The sequence below is a fragment of the Lepus europaeus genome, chromosome 19 (assembly GCF_033115175.1).
Source record: "Lepus europaeus isolate LE1 chromosome 19, mLepTim1.pri, whole genome shotgun sequence".
NCBI classification, from domain to species: domain Eukaryota; kingdom Metazoa; phylum Chordata; class Mammalia; order Lagomorpha; family Leporidae; genus Lepus; species Lepus europaeus.
In genome coordinates this window covers 9308168-9325845 of record NC_084845.1, presented here as the reverse complement: position 1 = coordinate 9325845, position 17678 = coordinate 9308168, and the positions used below count along the sequence as shown (strand labels likewise).

The 17678-nt window shown below is 64.1% G+C and overlaps 1 protein-coding gene and 1 non-coding gene across 4 annotated transcripts; one reads left to right on the top strand and one right to left on the bottom strand.

The window, feature by feature from the left end:
• Positions 1–6581: 6581 nt before the first annotated feature.
• Positions 6582–11311, top strand: FOSB (FosB proto-oncogene, AP-1 transcription factor subunit). Of its 3 annotated transcripts, XM_062176582.1 has the most exons (5): positions 6582–7221; positions 9160–9480; positions 9721–9828; positions 10672–10827; positions 10968–11046. In XM_062176582.1, the coding sequence occupies exons 1-5, from the start codon at positions 7096–7098 to the stop codon at positions 10968–10970; spliced, it is 714 nt and encodes a 237-aa protein (XP_062032566.1). In that variant the 5' UTR covers positions 6582–7095; the 3' UTR covers positions 10971–11046. The 3 variants fall into 3 exon arrangements, with proteins under 3 accessions (XP_062032566.1, XP_062032564.1, XP_062032565.1); XM_062176580.1 differs by having other exon boundaries at positions 10672–11311; XM_062176581.1 differs by lacking the exon at positions 6582–7221 and adding an exon at positions 8421–8516 and having other exon boundaries at positions 10672–11311.
• A 4116-nt stretch (positions 11312–15427) lies between these two features.
• Positions 15428–15514, bottom strand: TRNASTOP-UCA (transfer RNA opal suppressor (anticodon UCA)). Its single transcript has one exon. It is a non-coding gene; the product is annotated as a tRNA-Sec (tRNA).
• Between the last annotated feature and the right edge of the window lie 2164 nt (positions 15515–17678).

Sequence of the window (17678 nt, the reverse complement as noted above, 5' to 3'; positions counted from 1 at the left end):
CCGAGGAGCCTGGCAGGGGCCTGAGTCAGGGGCGAGGTGGCTTCGGCCGGAGACCACAGAGACCACCCAGCCGCAGGCCGGGGCCGCTGGGGGAGGCGAGGCGGGGAGGCCCCAGCCAGCCGGCCAGGGGCCAGGAGGAAGCACGTGTGGGTGTGACGGGAGGCTGTGGCTTGTGGGCCGCGGCTGGGGACTGCCGGGGTTGGGCTGGGGTCTGCCTGTTTGCGCAAAGTTACAGGGCAGCGGGGTCACAGAAGGCGGCTTGCACGCACCGTGGGGCCCAGCACCAGCTCCTCCCAGCCCAGGCTGCCCAGGCTCGGCAGGGGCCCCCCCTGCTGCCCCCGGGGGCTCAAGGCCTCAGTTTGCGTATCTGGTGAGTGGGCTAATAACAACTACTGCTACTGCAAAAGCTGACACTTGCCCGGAAATATTTATTTACTTAATTATTTAACGTGGAAGGCGGTCACACACACACACACACCTCCCATTTGTCGGTTCACTCGTCAAATGCCGGCAACAGCCAAGGCTGGGCCAGGCCGAAGCCAGGAGCCTGGAGCTCCATCCAAGTCTCCCGTGGGGGTGGCAGGGAACCAGGTTACTTGAGCCAGCCCTGGCTGCTTCCTGAGGTGCGCGTGAGCAGGAAGCCGGAACCGAAAGCCGGCTGGGAATGGAACCCAGGCCCTCTGATCCCGACGTGGGTGTCCCCCACGCGAGCGTGACCGCCGGGCCAGAGCCTGCCCTCGGCGCTTCCCTTAGGAGCTCATTTACCCCTGCAAACGTAGTTCTTATCAGCCAAGGAAGCCGGGGCCCTGAACTACCAGCCCCCAGTCACCCGGCTCAGCCTCACACCGTCCCCACAGCTGGCCTGGGGGAGGCAGAGGACACCTGGGTTTCCCCATGGTTGCAGGACCCACCCTCTCCAAGAAGTCCTCTTTGCTTGCTCCATCCCCTGAGTGGCTGTAGTCAGTGACAGCTGGGTAGGAGGCAGCCCCTGTAGTGAGAGGCCCAGGACCTGAGACGCACCTGGCACCAGTGTGCGTGTGTGTGCGTGTGTGTGCACACAGGTGTGCCTGCGTATGGCTGTGAGGGTGTGTACGGAGACACAACTGCCCCCACCAAGGGTGCGCACAAGCTGGAAGCTGGGGCTCGGGAGCACAGCCAGGACTCAAACCCAGGCACTCAGCTGTGGGGTTTTAGGTGCCTCGGCCGCTAGGAGAATGTCCCCCTGACCATGCCAGTGGGTCTGCAGGGGCTCCGGGCCTGTGCACCTGCGGGTGGAGCTCGGGGCAAACGTCCGCGGGGCTCCGAGCCGTCGCTTCGGACACGGGCTGTGGTTCTGTCCCTTTGTGTGTGCACCTGTGGTCAGCTAAGTTTGGGCTATGCACAGCTCTCCCGTGTCTCTGCAGCAGTGAGCCATGGGTGTGTGTGTGTGTATGTGTGTATGTGTATATGCACCTGTATGTGTGTGTGTGTGCATGTGCGGCCGCAGTCACCTGTTGTCCTCGTGGGCAGTTGGCCCTATGCCCGTCTACACAGTGGGACATGTGTGTGCCTGCCTGGTTTGTCTACACCTGTGCCCGTCTGTCTCCATGGCTGGGATTCTACAAACCAGACCCCCTTCCTCCCATCTTTCTATGACGCGTTCCCCCGCCAGCCCGCGGTGAAGGAGTGAGCGCCCCGGACATGTTTCTGTCCCCGTTTATGAGTGAGCGAGTGGTGGGGCTCACTCACTCCAGAACCCGCCGCGCACCTGGCAACATGCTGGGGGATCCAGCAGAGACCCGGCCAGCCTCCCCCCAGCCCCCACCACCCGTCTCTCCATGGTGTCGGACCTGCCAGGGGGAGGGGACCTGGCCCAGTCTGGGCATCACATGGAGGGCTTCCTGGAGGAGGGGGTATCAGGGCTGCGATCTGGAGGAGGAGGGTTTGAGCCAGCAGTACTGCTGGCAGAGGGGAGGGGAAGACGTGGGGGAGGGGGAGGCAGGCTGGAACAGGGAGGGGAGGGGGAGAGCGAGGAGAGCGGGGAGAGCGGTGGCCTGGGCAGCCGCTCTGCAGGTCAAGCCACGCTTGCTCAGTGCTGGCCCCTGAGCTGCCACAGCGGCCTGGGTGTGCCCTCATGGAGGTCACAGCCGTGGCAGTAGGACACGACGCACACCCAAGGACACTCCCTCCTCCCACGGCTGCGCTCCTCATGGATGTCCTGGGAGCCGCAGCCTGGGCGTCTGCAGGCGGGCTCGGGTGGCGGTGGGAGTGGGGGGTGGAGGCTCCCACTCAGTAACGGTGCACACAGAGCAGCTAGTAACGAGCCTGCTCCAGGCCTCAGTTTGCTTATCTGGCCAATGGGGATGATAACAACCTAATCCCTGCAGAAGCCGACCCTTGGCCTGGAACCTTTGTTTACTTACTTATCTGATGGGGAGCAGGGGAGCTGACCCCGCCCCCACCTGCTCGGCGCCTGGGAGGATTCTCCCAGACTCCAGCACCCAGCTTCGCTCAGCAGGTGCAGAACCGAGGGCTGAGGTCGCCAGGGTTTTGGCCACAGGGAGGACAGAGAAGCGCCGGGCAGAATCTGGGCTCTGCCACCCACCCCCAGGGCGGACAGAGGCGCACCGGGCAGAATCTGGGCTCTGCCACCCACCCCCAGGGCGGACAGAGACGCCCGGGCAGAATCTGGGCTCTGCCACCCACCCCCAGCCCGCAGGGCACAAGGCTGTGTCTCCCCCGCTCCGTCCCCCATGCACGGCCAGCTCCTCAGGGTCTCCTCCTCCTCCTGGAAGCTCTCCAGGTTTGAGCCCCACAGAGAGCCTGACAGATGTGTCCGGTGCTGTACAGGCAGGTGTGCATGTGGAGCTACACCCATCTGAGTGACTGTGTGTGTGTGTGTGTCCGGGGGTGACTTCCCCCTAGGCACCGTGCTCACGACCAACTGAGGGGGCCACAGAATGGGAGGAAGGTCTACGTGGGTCAAGGTCAGAGGACCTTAACAACAGCCCAAGCGTCCACGAGGGGCCAGGACCGTCACGGAGTCCTCCCCCAGCTTAGGAGCTGGGCGCTCTTCCTGTGCCCCGTCCCCACTCCACGCGTCACCAACTCTTGTAGCTGTCATGTGCAGAGGTGAGCACCTGATGCCTCTGCAGGACACACACTCATTGGCTTGTGTGTGTGTCAGTCACCACCGTAGTCTCTGGGTGTTGTGTGTGTGTGTCAGTCACTGCTGTGGTCTCTGGGTGTTGTGTGTATCAGTCACTGCCTGGTCTCTGGGTGTTGTGTGTGTCAGTCACTGCTGTGGTCTCTGGGTGTTGTGTGTGTGTCAGTCACTGCTGTGGTCTCTGGGTGTTGTGTGTATCAGTCACTGCCATGGCCTCTGGGTGTTGTGTCAGTCACTGCTGTGGTCTCTGGGTGTTGTGTGTATCAGTCACTGCCTGGTCTCTGGGTGTTGTGTGTGTCAGTCACTGCCTGGCCTCTGGGTGTTGTGTCAGTCACTGCTGTGGTCTCTGGGTGTTGTATATGTGTGTGTGTGTGTGTGAGCCACTGCTGTGGTCTCCGGGTGTTGTGCGTATCAGTCACTGCCATGGCCTCTGGGTGTTGTGTCAGTCACTGCTGTGGTCTCTGGGTGTTGTGTGTGTCAGTCACTGCTGTGGTCTCTGGGTGTTGTGTGTATCAGTCACTGCCTGGCCTCTGGGTGTTGTGTCAGTCACTGCTGTGGTCTCTGGATGTTGTGTGTGTGTGTGTGTGTGTGAGCCACCGCTGTGGTCTCCGGGTGTTGTGCGTATCAGTCACTGCCATGGCCTCTGGGTGTTGTGTCAGTCACTGCTGTGGTCTCTGGGTGTTGTGTGTGTGAGTTGCTGTCGTGGCCTCTGGGTGTTGTGTGTGTGTGAGTCACTGTCTTGATCTCTGTGTGTTGTATGTATGAGTTGCTTTCTTGATCTCTAGGTGTTGTGTGTGTGTGAATCACTTTCGTGGTCTCTGTGTGTTGTGTGACACTATTGTGCTCTCTGGGTGATGTGTGTGTGTGTGAGTTGCTGTCACAGTCTCTGGTGTTGTGTGTGTGATACTTTGTTGTCTTGGTGTTGTGTGTGTCAGTCATTGTCTTGATCTCCATGTGTTATGTGTATGTGTGAGTTGCTATCTTGATCTCTGGGTGTTGTGTGTGTGTCACTTTGTGGTCTTGGTGTTGTGTGAGTCACTGTCTTGATCTCCATGTGTTGTGTGTGTGTGTGTTGCTGTCTTGATCTCTGGGTGTTGCGTGTGTCGCTGTCGTGGTCTCTGGGTGTTGTGTGAGTTGCTGTCGTGGTCTCTGGGTGTTGTGTGAGCACACTTGTTCATCTGACGTAAAGGCCTAGGGGTCCCCGGTGTGTTTTGGGGCCCGTCCCACCCGCCTGGCCTCCGCCACCTCGTGTGTGTGCAGCGGCTGCTGGTGTGCGTCTACACACAGGTGCGCGTCTGGGTGCCCACGAGCGACCACGTGGCACCCGAGTCTGTGGTGGAGGTGGAGAGGGCGGAGGCCGCCTGGGTCGGGGCGGCCAGGGTGGGCATTTGCAGGTCTCCTCTCCTCGTGGAAGTGGAGATGAGGGGCTGCAGGGGACAGCACGGCGAGGGTCACTCCCTGTCTGATGCCCGGGCCGAGTCACGGCTGGTGGTTGCTGCGTCATCTCCCAGTCCCTGTCCCTCCCTCCTGACCAGTGGCAGACAGAGGGGGCGGCCGGAGAGCCCAGGGTAGGGGGCGTTTGTAAAGGTCAATGTCCTCTAAGTGCTGCCTCCTGCCCCACCCCTCCCTTCCCCAGCCTCGGGACGGCTGTGTGTGTGTGTGTGTGTGTGTGGACTCTCCTGTGAGCTAGGACATCGCCCCCTCCTCCTGCACAGCCTGGGAGCCCCTGTGTGACCCTGAGCCAGGCCCCCCTTCTCTGGACCCTAGGAGGGAAGTGCTGGGGTCCAGGGTTTGTAAGGTAGCTGGTGGCACCCTACTAGCAGGTGCTTAAGAACTGGGGGCTGTGGCGTCACAATGACATGAGCCCCCTGTGCCCCCTCCCCGTGGCTGAGCTTTGAGGCCAGGTTGGAGCAGCACACGGCAAGCACTCCGGGGCCTTGCAAATCTCATCAGCACCCGGGCAGACGGAGGCCACCTCACTGAGGCACGCACGCTCCAGCCCCGGATTCTCAGGGTGGCTCCTGCACCAGGAAGGAGGTGGAAAAAGCAGGAGCCCGGAGCCGGCGGTTCTGGGTTTGCCTTCTCGCAGGGGAATCCTGGCAAATCACGTATGCCTCTCTCTGCAGACCATTTCACTCCTCCCGAGCCTCCCAGGGCTGGTTAAAGATTACAAATCTTGGGGTCAACACTGTGGTGTAGCGGTTTAAGCTGCCACCTGCAGTGCCAGCATCCCATATGGGCACAGGTTTGAGTCCCGGCTTCTCCACTTACAATCCACTCTCTGCTGTGGCCTGGGAAAGCAGTGGAAGATGGCCCAAGTGCTTGGGCCCCTGCACCTGCGTCAGAGACCCAGAAGAAGCTAAAGGCTCCTGGCTTTGGATCAGCGCAGCTCCGGCCGTTGCAGCCATCTGGGGAGTGAACCAGAGGATGGAAGACCTCTCTCTCTGTTTCTGCCTCTCCTCTCTCTCTGTAACTCTTTCAACTAAATAAATACATATATTAAAAAATAGATTACAAATCTTGGCACAGGAGCTGGTACTTGGTGAGTGTTGAACGCACAGCATCGCTTTTATTATTATCATGAATGGTTGCCCCCACCGCACACACACGCACACACATCCCCCCCCCCCACCGCGTCTGCAAAGCGGCAGGAGGCCGCTTCTCCCCCAGCCCCTCTCCTCCTCCCCTCCCCTGCCCTCCAAACCCCCAATCTTCTTCCCAAGCGCCGGAGCTCACCCGGTGGGAACTGAAGTCCCACTGCCCCAGCCTGCACAGCGAGCCCGGGGGGAGCCTCTGGGACCCCCAACGCACCCCCCACCTCGCTCGGGACTCAGTTTCCCCGCCTGCGTGACTACACCGCACTAACCAGGCTCTCTCCTGGGAGAACGCTTTCTCTCCGGTGGGGGGCGCTGCGCCGGCAGGACAAAGGGGCGGCGGGTCGGGCGGGGGCGCCAGAGGCAGGGGGGACCCCCCAAGCGGAGGGTCTTCCCCGCCGGGCACCGGTTCACCTGCGCCTCCCGGGCGGCGCGGCAGTGCGCAGGCGCAGGCGGGTTCCGCAGGCGCGCGCGCGAGCGAGGGATTCCCTCTGACGTCATTGCTAGGATACCAAACAAACAGTCGGCCGCGCCGGCCGAGCTCCTTATATGGCTAATTGCGTCACAGGAACTCCGGGGAGGCGGGGTCGGGATCCCCTCCCGCCGAGCGGCTCGGGACGCGGCCCCCGAGACCCCCGGGGCCCCGGGGGTCGCACGAGCCGCCGGACCGAGGCCGGCGCGGGCCTCCCGCCGAGCGGCGCGGGGCTCGGCGCGGCGGGGCCGGCGGCCTGGGGAAGTTTGTGGCGCGCCGGGCGGTGACGTCAGCAGGGGGGCGGGTCCCCGGCGTATAAATACAGGCTGGCGGCTCCGGGCTTCATTCATAAGACTGAGAGCCACGGCCACGGCGGGGACACGCGGGACGGGGCGCGGGACCCGGAGTGTTGTGGCGCTGCCTCTCCCTGGGGGCTGGGACGCCGGCTTGTTCTCACCCTGACTCTCTGTTGCGGAGGGAGTTTTCGGAAGGATTCTTCTAGATAGTTCTCCGTTCGGTTCTGGGGCGCCGACTGACTTTTTCTGCGTCTTGCTGGCCGCTGCCTCCCCCGCCGCGGGACCTGCCGGACGCGTGGAGACCACCGCACCCGAGCCGGACTGTGTGCAGCGGGCCGGCGCCGCCCGACTCCGAGGGAGCCACCCCCACCACCACCACCACCCCGCGCCCCGAGTCCTGCGGCCGAGGGGCCGCCCGGGAACTTGGCTGGAACGGGACCCGCGCCCTCCCCGGGCTGCTCCGGACAGCGCGCCGAGGGGACCCGCTCGGCTCACCCCGGACTCGCACCTCGCCTCCCCCAGCCGGCCATAGCCTTGGCTTCCCGGCGACCTCAGCGTGGTCACAGGGGCCCCCCTGTGCCCAGGGAAATGTTCCAGGCGTTCCCCGGAGACTACGACTCCGGCTCCCGGTGCAGCTCCTCGCCCTCCGCCGAGTCCCAGTATCTGTCTTCGGTGGACTCCTTCGGCAGCCCGCCCACCGCCGCCGCCTCCCAGGTGAGTTCCAGCGCCACTTTGTGGGACGAACCAAGACCAGGCAAAGCCAAGCAAGGCTGGGGCGGTGGAGCGAGAGAGCCCCCCGCCCAGAAAGACGCGCCAAAACCTGGGATCCGAGGGAGAACGGACTCTCGGCGTAGTTTGCAAACTGCAGGGGACCGGGAGAGGCTTGCAGGGGGCTCGTGCGTGTGTGTGCGCGGAGCGCGGCGGGAACCGCAGCTGGACGAGCTGGGGGGTGCGGTGGGGGCGGGGACGCCTCCCTCCGTGCAACGTGTATGCGGTGGCAGGGCTGACAACTTCCAGCCGGCTCCGGGACTGCCTCCCGGCCCCGCTCCGCAGCCTGGAGCCAGCGCCGTCAGGCAGCTGGGGGGCGGGGGGGGCGCCCGCAGAAGCTTCCAGCAGCTTCCCGCTCGTTCCGAGCGCCCATCGCGGCGCGGGGCCGCCCTCCGCCCGGCGGGAGAGCGGGCCTCGAACCCGCGGCGCGCTGCCTCCGCCTCCTGCGCGGAGACGTAACGGGGGACCCGTGCGTAACGGCTGACGTGCTGGAACCCTCCGTCTGACGCGGGGCACGCACGGCGCGCCGCCCCCTCCGCCGCCCCGCCCCTGACGCCCGGAGCGTTCTATTTTGGAACGCCGGGGCCACGTTGCTAAGGGCGGGGGCAGCCCGGCGCTCCGATTGGCTGCGGCGGCGCGGCCTCCGGCCAATGAGCTTTCTCTTCCTATTTGTGGGGCGCAGTTCCCTCCCCCCGGCCTGGTGCCCGGAACCCGCGGCTCCTCGGCGCTTGGGGTTGCTCTAGGGGCCCCCAGAGGCAGAAGCGAGGAGACGGGCGCGGGTCTCTGCGACCCCCATGGGTCTGCGAGGACTTGGCGGGGAGCTGGTCTCTCGGCTCCCGGGCGCGGGGCGGACGGGGGGCGCCGGTGTGCGCGCTGGGGTCTCTGCGGTGCTGGCCGCCGCCGCCCCCTCCAGGCACGCACGGGCACCGACCCTCTCCCCGCGCCCCCCGGATGTCCCTCTGCTGGGTCTCCGGACCGGACGCGTAAAGCCAGCCGGAGAGGGGGGCACCGGCCAGGTGGTCGCCAGGAGCCCCGCCCCTGCTGCGCTCAGAGGCCGCTGATTGGCCGGCGGGCCGGCCCGTCCCACACCACGCCCCCCGGGAGAGTAGTTCACCCGCAGCAGCGGTGCCCGGGTTCCGTGTGCGGGCTGGGGTGGGGAGGCGGAGAGAGATGATCGCGCCTTGGGCCTGGGGGCTCGGCTCCCGCACCGTTCCCCCTCCACCGCAGCCTGAGGGAGCCAGGTCGTCACTTTTCTCTATCTCTCCGTGCACCCTAACCTGTCACTCGTCAGTCTCACCCTGGGGAGAAACAGTTACTTGAAACGTTTTTAACTACTGGGCCTGCCTGTCCGTCCGCCTCCCCCCGACCTGGGTGCGTGTGTGCGGAAGGGGGGTGTTCTTGTCACTGGGACCCCCGCCCCTGCACGGCCCCCCGCGCAGAGGGGCGTGCGAGTGTGGAGGGAGGCTTGGCCTAAGGCCTCTCCTTCTCCCTCCCCTTGTCTCTGGGGTGGGGGTGGGGTGTTGTGGCTGTGTGTGTGGCTGTGGCTCCGTCCCGGGGTTCTGTCACCCGGCTCCGTGCGGCCTCCGCCCCACCAGCCCCCCCACACCTCGGAGTCAGCACCGGGGGTGTGAATCACCGGCCGCTGGAACCCTGCAACCTTTCCCCGAGGAAGGAGGAGGTAGAAGCCAGTTGAGCAGAAATCCTCTCATTAGCCACTGCGTCACGGGGTAGTGGAAGGGGTGGGTGTTGTGGCTTCTTGCCTGTGACACACACACGTCCACACCCGCTCGCCCTGTGCTCACTCACGGGGTCGGCGTGTGTTCGGTGTGTGTCGGCGTCTTTGTTTGTGTGTCTACGCCTGTGTGTGTATGTGTCACCCCGTAGGAGTGCGCCGGTGTCGGGGAGATGCCCGGTTCCTTCGTGCCCACGGTCACAGCCATCACAACCAGCCAGGACCTTCAGTGGCTCGTGCAACCCACCCTCATCTCCTCCATGGCCCAGTCTCAGGGGCAGCCCCTGGCCTCCCAGCCCCCCGCCGTCGACCCCTATGACATGCCGGGAACCAGCTACTCCACGCCTGGCCTGAGTGGCTACAGCAGTGGCGGAGCCAGTGGCAGTGTTGGACCTTCCACCAGCGGAGCCACCAGCGCACCTGGGCCTACACGCCCAGCCAGGGCTCGGCCCAGGAGACCCCGAGAGGAGACGGTGAGTAAGGGGTGTGGGAAGCTGGCATGGGGGGGGGGGAGCGGCAGGAGCAAGGGAGGCTCAGCCATGGGGGTGGGTGCCAGCACTGGCCTCAAGGCTGCAGAAACTGTGGCTCGGCCTGCGTGCGGGCGGCTGGGGCCGGGGCCTCCTCCTTGGCTCCTGGGGCTCCTGGGGGAACTGAAGGGGTGGGGTGGGTGCAGGCCGTGCAGGGAACTTACGGCTTCTTTCCTCCCTGCTCAGCTCACTCCCGAGGAAGAGGAGAAGCGACGGGTTCGCAGGGAGCGGAACAAGCTGGCAGCAGCCAAGTGCCGCAACCGCCGGCGGGAGCTCACCGACAGACTGCAGGCGGTGAGGACGGGTCCCGGGGCTGGGGGGCTCTCCCCGTCTCTGTCCCCCTCCCCTCCCCGGCCCTCATCCGGGGCTGAGGAGGAGTGGTGCAGGTGCAGGTGCAGGTGCGGCTGGACTCGCACTCAGCCCCGCGCAGCCCCGGGCTCCTGTCCGCTGCTGCCCTGGCCCTCGCTTGGCCCTGGGAGGACAGATGTGAGCCTGCAGTGACCGGGGGCTCCAGTCACCCGTCCTGTTTGGTCTTGGGCCAGCGCCTCAGTGCCCCCAACGTGCTGCAGCCTCCTCCGATCTCCCAGGCTCCTCCTGGAGAGCTCGCGAAGCTGAATTATTTTGTGCGGCCCCAGCCACCCCCTGCTGTGTTCTCCCTATGTGGCCGGTGGCACCCACCACAGCCTGGCCTGTGTCCAAGGGTCGCCTGCAGGCTGACCGGGACCCTTGGGGAAGCCCAGAAGTCCCCCCCTTCCCTGCTCGGCTCGGTCTCCTTGCCAGGAAGTAGAGCGGGAGCCGTGACACATAGAAGCCTGTTAAAAGCACAGTAAACCCACAAACAATTGCTCAGTCATTCAACAAACCTCCGAGTGCTGCCTGCACCTCTGAGGCTCCCACGGATGCCCTCCCCCGTGGCCCATTACACAGATGGGGAGACTGAGTCTCCCAGAAAGTAGGACCCTCGCCCCCAAGACCTACAGCATAGCGGGGCAGCAGGGGTCTCTTCTGATTCTGTGTGTGTGTTGGGGGGGTGTTCTGCTCCGTGGCCCGGCCTGGTCCAGGGCAGCGGGACCCACTGCTGCCCTCGCTGACCGCCCCGCCCTTCCTCCCTCTCGCCCTGCCTGGCGCCGGCCTCAGGAGACAGATCAGCTGGAGGAAGAAAAGGCAGAGCTGGAATCGGAGATCGCCGAGCTGCAGAAGGAGAAGGAGCGCCTGGAGTTTGTGCTCGTGGCCCACAAACCGGGCTGCAAGATCCCCTACGAAGAGGGGCCCGGGCCCGGCCCGCTGGCGGAGGTGAGAGACGTGCCGGGGCCAGCGGCCGCCAAGGAAGACAGTTTCGGCTGGCTGCTGCCGCCCCCGCCACCACCGCCCCTGCCCTTCCACACCGGCCAGGACGCGCCCCCCAACCTGACGGCTTCTCTCTTTACACACAGTGAAGTTCAAGTCCTCGGCGACCCCTTCCCCGTTGTTAACCCTTCGTACACTTCCTCGTTTGTCCTCACCTGCCCGGAGGTCTCCGCGTTCGCCGGCGCCCACCGCCCCAGCGGCAGCGACCAGCCTTCCGACCCCCTGAACTCGCCCTCCCTTCTCGCCCTTTAGACACAAACCAAACCCGCGAGGCAGAGAGACTTGGAAGCGGAGGAGGGGGCAGGGGGCACGAGACAGTGGGGGGCCGGCGTGTCAGACCCCGGGCCGCCACTGCTGCCGCCGCCGCCGCCGCCGCGCGGGAGGACCGCCCTGTGTCCGCCGTAGCCTCTTAGCTCTGTGCGCCCTGCGTGGCCCGAGAGCCGGTGACTCTGGGGGCAGGGGCCGGGAGGGCGTGGACGGACAGGTGGCCTTGTGCCCGCGCTGGGGCTGGGTGGGCGGAGGGGGGCGACGGCTGCGTGAGGCCGGAGGCGGGTGGGCTGTGGGGTGGGCTGGGGTCCTCTCCAGAGAGGTCCAACAAGGAAATGCACCCCCGCCCCGCTCTCTCCCACTTCCACCCTACATGGGGGTAACCAGCCTGGTGTCCCCTAGACGCCCTCCACCCCCGACCCCGATCTGAGCTAATTTATCCCGCGTTTCCACGGGTTAGATCCTCCCCTGTCTCCAGCGGCGGAGTCGCGCCCCTCGACCCCCTGGGGGGCAGTGGCTGCCCCGACCCCCTCCCCAGACTAACTCTCAAATGTGAACTTCCTTCCGGGGCGCCCTCCCAGAAAGCCTGGCTCTGGTCGGGCGCTGCGGCCCCGGGACCCCCTCGCCCCAGCCCCACCTGCTGGCTGCAGTGTTAGTCCCAGCCGCCCCCTGCCCAGCGCCCCGCCCCCACCCCCTTGTTGGGCCTCTCTGGTGATGGCAGCAGGGGCGCCGCCGCCGCCGGGGGCGTTGAAACTGTGAAATGAGCGCCCGACTGTGCGTGGAGCCGGGGACAGAGCCCCTCCCGGAGGGATCGCGCCCCTCACCCCCCAGAGCCTCTCCCTGGCCTCCCCACCCCCACCTGCCTCCTTCCTCCCCGAGGAGGTGACGGCATGAGAGAGGGTGACAGTCACCCAGCCACGTGGCCCCCCTGTCTCCTCAGGACCCCCAGCCCCAGGCCCTGGCCTTTCTTCTTCTAGGCCGGGCGCCCTCCCCCAGCCTAGGACGCCCCTCCCGCATCGTGCTGGGGCCGAGGCTGCAGCCCCCAACCCCCCCCCCCTTTCGGGATCGGCCAAGTCCCAGGCGCTGGGCTCCCAGGCCCCAGCCTCCCGTCCGCCAGGTCCCAGCCCCTGCACCTCGTTGCGGGCAAATGTGTATTTTTTAATACCGGGGGTGGGCGCGCCGCCCTCCCGGCTGCATGGGAACGTTCCACGCGCCTGTCCCCCACCCGGTCCGGCTCTGGCCCGGACCCCAGACCCGTCCCTAGCTATTTATCCCTTTCCTGGGCTCCGAAAGGCACTTATATCTATTATGTATAAATAAATATATTATATATGGGTGTGTGTGCGCGCGAGTGTGACCACTGCTGCAGGGCCAGTGGCGCGGGCGGCCGTGCGTGGGAAGCGCCGCGTGGCGGGCGGCCTCAGCCTGTCCCTGGCCGCTCTGTCCCTGTGCCGGGCGTCTCAGCCTCTCCTGGTCTCTGGCTGTCTCCCTCCTCCTGTCTCCTCCTCTCTGATGCTCCCAGTTCTTCTGACCCTGGCTTCGTGGGGACACGAGGTTTTGTGTCGCGTGAGCCTGAGAGACCACGGATTCCTAGAGTCTGTCACTCGGAGAGTCCCGGGTGCCCGTGTGAGACCGTGACCGTGAGCGCGGCCTGCCCCTGCTCACCACAGTGTACTGAGTTCCCAGCCGCCACCCCTGCTGTATTTGTGATTCTTTTTGTATTTTGCACCTGACCTTGGAGGGGCTGGGCCGCTTCCCTCCCTACTTGGTTTTGCACTGTTGCCAATAAAAAGCTCTGAAAAAATGCACCAGCGGGCCGCCATGTCTATCTTCTCTCGACGCCCATTATCTACCTTCTCTTCAGCAAGGGGAAGCGAGAGTGACCACCCCCCCACCCCCACACACACCCTGGAACTCCTGCGAGTCAATCGGCCTGCAGCAGGATGGAAGAGAGCTAGACTACCAGGAGGACTCCCCCCCACACACACTGTTCTAGCACGAGGCTCCTCGCACAACACCACCTGTGAGGGACGGAGGTGCCGAGTTCCCTCTGTCTCCCTGGCGAGGGAGGAATTTGTTGCTAGCCCTTGCCTGTTCATGACGGAGAACAAAAGTTCGGGAGGCGCAAGACAACTGCCCAGGGTGCGCTCAGACCGGGGGAATAATCTCCAGGGTTTCATACCAGACAGGGTCACTTTGGTCAACGAGAATGCATAGAAACTTCGCCAGCATAAAAGGAAAAAAAAAAAAAAAAGGAAATTCGCCAGCACAAAGAAACGACACAGGCTGGGGTGCTGGGTGCGCCAGCTCCCTGCTCGGATCGTCACCTCCCGTGCACGTGGATTGAGACAGCACATGCAGCCGTGGGCACGTGCAGTCACGGGGATGGGGCGTCCACTCAGCGTGTGCGCGCACCAGGAAGCAGAGGGTTTGGGAACCGCCAAGCTCGGATGCTGCCTCTTAAGAGGAGCTTCCTTAACATTTATCTACTTTCAGTTTTGTTAGAGAGAGAGAGAGGGAGGGAAGGAGAGAGAGGTCTTCATCCGTTGGGTCACTCCCCAAATGCCCGCAACAGTCAGGGCTGGGCCAGGCCAGAGCCAGGCACTGGGAGCCCATCCCGGGTCTCCCACGTGGGCGCAGGGACTCCGGCCCTCAGGCCACCACCTGCCGCCTCCCAGTGAGCACATTTCTGCAGAAGCGGGACTTGAACCAGGCGCGCTACGGGCGGCCCAAGTGTCTGCCCCGCGGTGCTAAATGCTCGCCACTCTCCTTGCCTTTATGTGAGCGTTGTGTCACGGGACTGGCCCAAGGCGGACTAGACAGAGCCCATGGCCGTTCTGTCCAGAGACACAGTAGGGCTGTCCCATGGCCTGGTGCAAAGCCTTCTGGGAGTGCGGGTGATGGTCCAAGGTTGCTTGGATGCCTTGGTAAATGAATGAGCACGAGACCTGGCCGTGGAAGAATCAGCCTACTGCTTCATTCAGAAAATGCATGGAGCAGGTACAGTGTGCCCAGCCCTGTGCTGGCTGGTGTTGAGGGCACTGCGGGGACTGAACCCCAAGCCCTGCCCCCCAAGACTCTCAGCCCAGGGGGTGACAAAGCCCTGCCCCCTGGCCAAGGGCAGCCCAGAGCAGACAGGGCTGGGGGAGCCCAACAGGTGCACCCAACCTGGACAGGGAGTTGGGGGGGGCTTCCTGGAGGAGGGGACAGCTGAGCTCCAGGGGGGTATATGGCGAGTGCGAGAGGGAACAGAGGAAGGCTGGGGCTGAGAGCTGTCGGTGAGAGCCGGCCTGGAACCCCGAGGGAGCTCCCGGGGACTGGAGCGGAGGGGCGGGCAGCCGGGCTGGCAGGAGCGAGGCTGCCAGGCGGAGGAGTGCAGAGGCAGGTCCGGCTTCAGGAGCAACCCCCACTGGACTGCAGGTGACGGCCTGGGCAACAAGGGGGAGGCGGGAGGCGGGCGGGGTGAGGCGGGGAGGAGTCGGGAGAGATTTGGGCACTGGGAGCGCGGCCGCTTCAGACCAGACGGACAGCATGGAGCGGCAGGCAGGGGGCAGCGCGCCAGGCGCCCCAGAGCCCTGCGGGTGGAAGCCTTCATCTCCCAGCACCTCGGGTACCTCATCTACAGAATGGGGCTCTGGCGAGGGGCTTCGCGGATGGAGGGTGCCGTCGGCCGCACCCCAGCCGTTTAAAGGGCCGCCCCGACTCCTTCCCGCTCCTCTCAGCCAAGCCCTCTCCTTCTCCCAGGGTCTGCCATCTGCTACCCAGGCCAGACCCCAGGGGCCGGCCTCCTGTGGTTTGCTAGGACCCCCTCGGACGCCACCGCGCAGGTGAGTAGGACCCGCGGGGCTGCAGGTGGGCGCCCCCACCTCGCCAGGGCCAGCGCCGCCCCGGACAGCCCCCGCTCTGCAGATGCTGGTCGGAGGAAGGCACGAAAAGCACCCACAAGCGAAGCATCATCGGACCGATGAGTAAGTGCCTCGGTGATTAAAAGATGAGCGAGCCCACGAGGGCGTGCGCAAGCCAGACAAGCGAGCTCCGGACGAGGCCCACGGCAGCCGCAGGTATCCCCCCACCACGGCGCCCCACAGCTTTGGAGTCGTCTCTGACCGACGGCCGGACCGGCGCGACCCCCCGCGGGCCACCCACGTGGCCGGAGAACGCGCGCAGCGACCCCTGCCGGCGGCAGCCGGCGCAACAACCCCGAGGGCATCCAGCGAGCAGCTGGCCACCGCGATTCCAAAAAAAAAAAAAATCCGAAAAAAAAGAGAAAAGCGAAGACCGCCCGAAAGGTGGAATTGAACCACTCTGTCGCTAGACAGCTACAGGTTTGAAGCCTGCACCCCAGACCACTGAGGATCATCCGGGCGAAAAAGCCCCTTCCAGCAGCGATATATAAAGCTCAACATTACTTACCTTTTAGAATTGTGGTGGCAAAATAAGCTGTGACACTATCTGGCCCATTTCAACACGAAGAAGCTCCGTCTGAATTTTTTAATCACCAGGGTGTCCTCCCGAAGTGTGACCTCTGCTGAGTACGGACTGAATCCTCCTGGTCCTGGAAACTGTCTCATTTACATAGCGCCGCGCATTCTGGGAAGCAGCGTCCAGAAACCTGGCTGGCTGTTAAAGGGCCAGGAGTCCCCTCCTTTTTCTATTTTTTTTTCCCCAAAAAGTCAGTTTTGTTTTGTTTTTTTTTTTTCAACAGGAGAGACTTAATTCGACCTTCGAAGGCCCTTCCAGGAAACAATCTGGGTTCTTCTGCGCAGGAGTAAGTGGGCTCCTGTTGGAGTCAGTTCGCCCAGCCCCTGACGCTCGGGCTGGTGCGACACCTGCTGTTCGTTTTGTGGAACTGCAGGAACCTTCGGCGCTCCTTAAACCGAGCGTCTGCTGGGCTCCAGGTGCCGCTGGAGTGTAGACCCTACAGGGCATCAGTGGCTACACCTGCGTTTTACCCTTGATCTTAGCCAAAAGGCCGAGAAGCGATACACCTGCGTTTTACAATCAGCGACCTGAAGCTCTGAAACGGATACCACCCCCCGCCCAGTCCACCCACCCTGGGGGGGGAAGGGGGGGGCGGGAAATCCATGCTGGGTTCTCCAAACCACTCCTGGAAAACTGGTGGGAGTCTGGCTCAGCGGTGCAGCCGCCGCCTGGGGAATTCCCCACCCCATATTGGAGGGCCTGGGTTCCAGTGCAGGCTCTGAACCCCAGCTTCTCATCTGCTTCCTGCTAAAGCCACCCCCGGGGAGTGTTGGACCCCAAGTACAGGAAACCAGGATGGAGTTCCAGGCTGCTGGCTTTGGTCCCGCCCAGCCCTGGCTATTGTGGGTATTTGGGGAGTGAACCAGTTGAATGGGAGATCTTTCTCTGTCCCTTTGCATTCCAAATAAATAAAACTTTTTTAAAAAGAGGCAATGCTTTGACAATAAGATCATCCCCCTGCAGGAAACCTTGTGACGTTCATCTCAGAGTCATATGTCCAAGTTCTCCCCCAGGCCGGCAAATCCCCATAATCCAGTGCCTTCCTCACCTCTTACCCCGCCTCTCACTGCTAGGGTTGGCTCCCGAGAGGTGAGAGGCATGCTGCCTCCCGCTCAGGGCCTCCGTGTGCCCACACAGCTCTGGCCTCAGCCCAGAGACCAGCACCCAGGGGATGCCTTCAGTCTAAAATAGCACGCCTGTCACTCTGCCCGGGCCCTGATGCCACTTGCCAGTTCTGTGCCTGTCTGTCCCATGGACCCATGGTGTTAGTAAAATGGTGCAGTCCTACCTGAGGTGCGATCTACTGCCCACTGCCATCCTAGGCTCCGGCCCCCTCTCCCGCCGCCTTTGCTGGAAGCCAGGTGGCCCCGTGGCCCAACCACCGGTGTCAGCTCCAGCCCCACCCTAATGGGATTCGCTGCTCCTGCTTCCCCTGCGCCCCCCCCCCACACACAAAGGTTTCACAGGAGCTGTTCCCGAACACGTGCTGTCTCTCTCTTTCGCTCTCCTCTCTCTCACCCTCTCCCCCCACCCCAGCCCGTCGGGCTTCCCCCACCTGACAAGAAACCTTTCCTCTAACTCCGGTGTCCGGTGTGTTTCATGGCGACCTTACGCGACCTTACACACAGACTCGCTTTTTCTCCGTGGCCGTGTCCCTCGGGCCGGCAGAGTTAAGGGGGCGAGAGAGGGAGGGGCTCCTGTCCCTGTCCTCCTGTGGGCCTCGCTCTCCCCACCTGTGTAGTGGGGCTCCCTGGAGGTGGATGTGGGCCCTGGCCTGGGCTCAGGGAAGGCTGCTCCCATCATCAGCGGTGCCAAGAACACGCCTGGGGGCCCTGATCCACCGGCCCTTCGTCCCCCACTCTTTGGTGTGGATGAGCAGACACTTGGTCTTAGGAAAACGTGAATAAAGGCATCTTTAGGACATCTCCCCCTGCATGAAAAATCCCTACTCCCGGTGCCTCTGCTAAGCCCTGTTTGTTTGGGTTAGAGAGCTGCCCTCCTCCGCTCCCTGTGTTCGGACCCTGGGGCCGTAACCGTACCTCGGAACA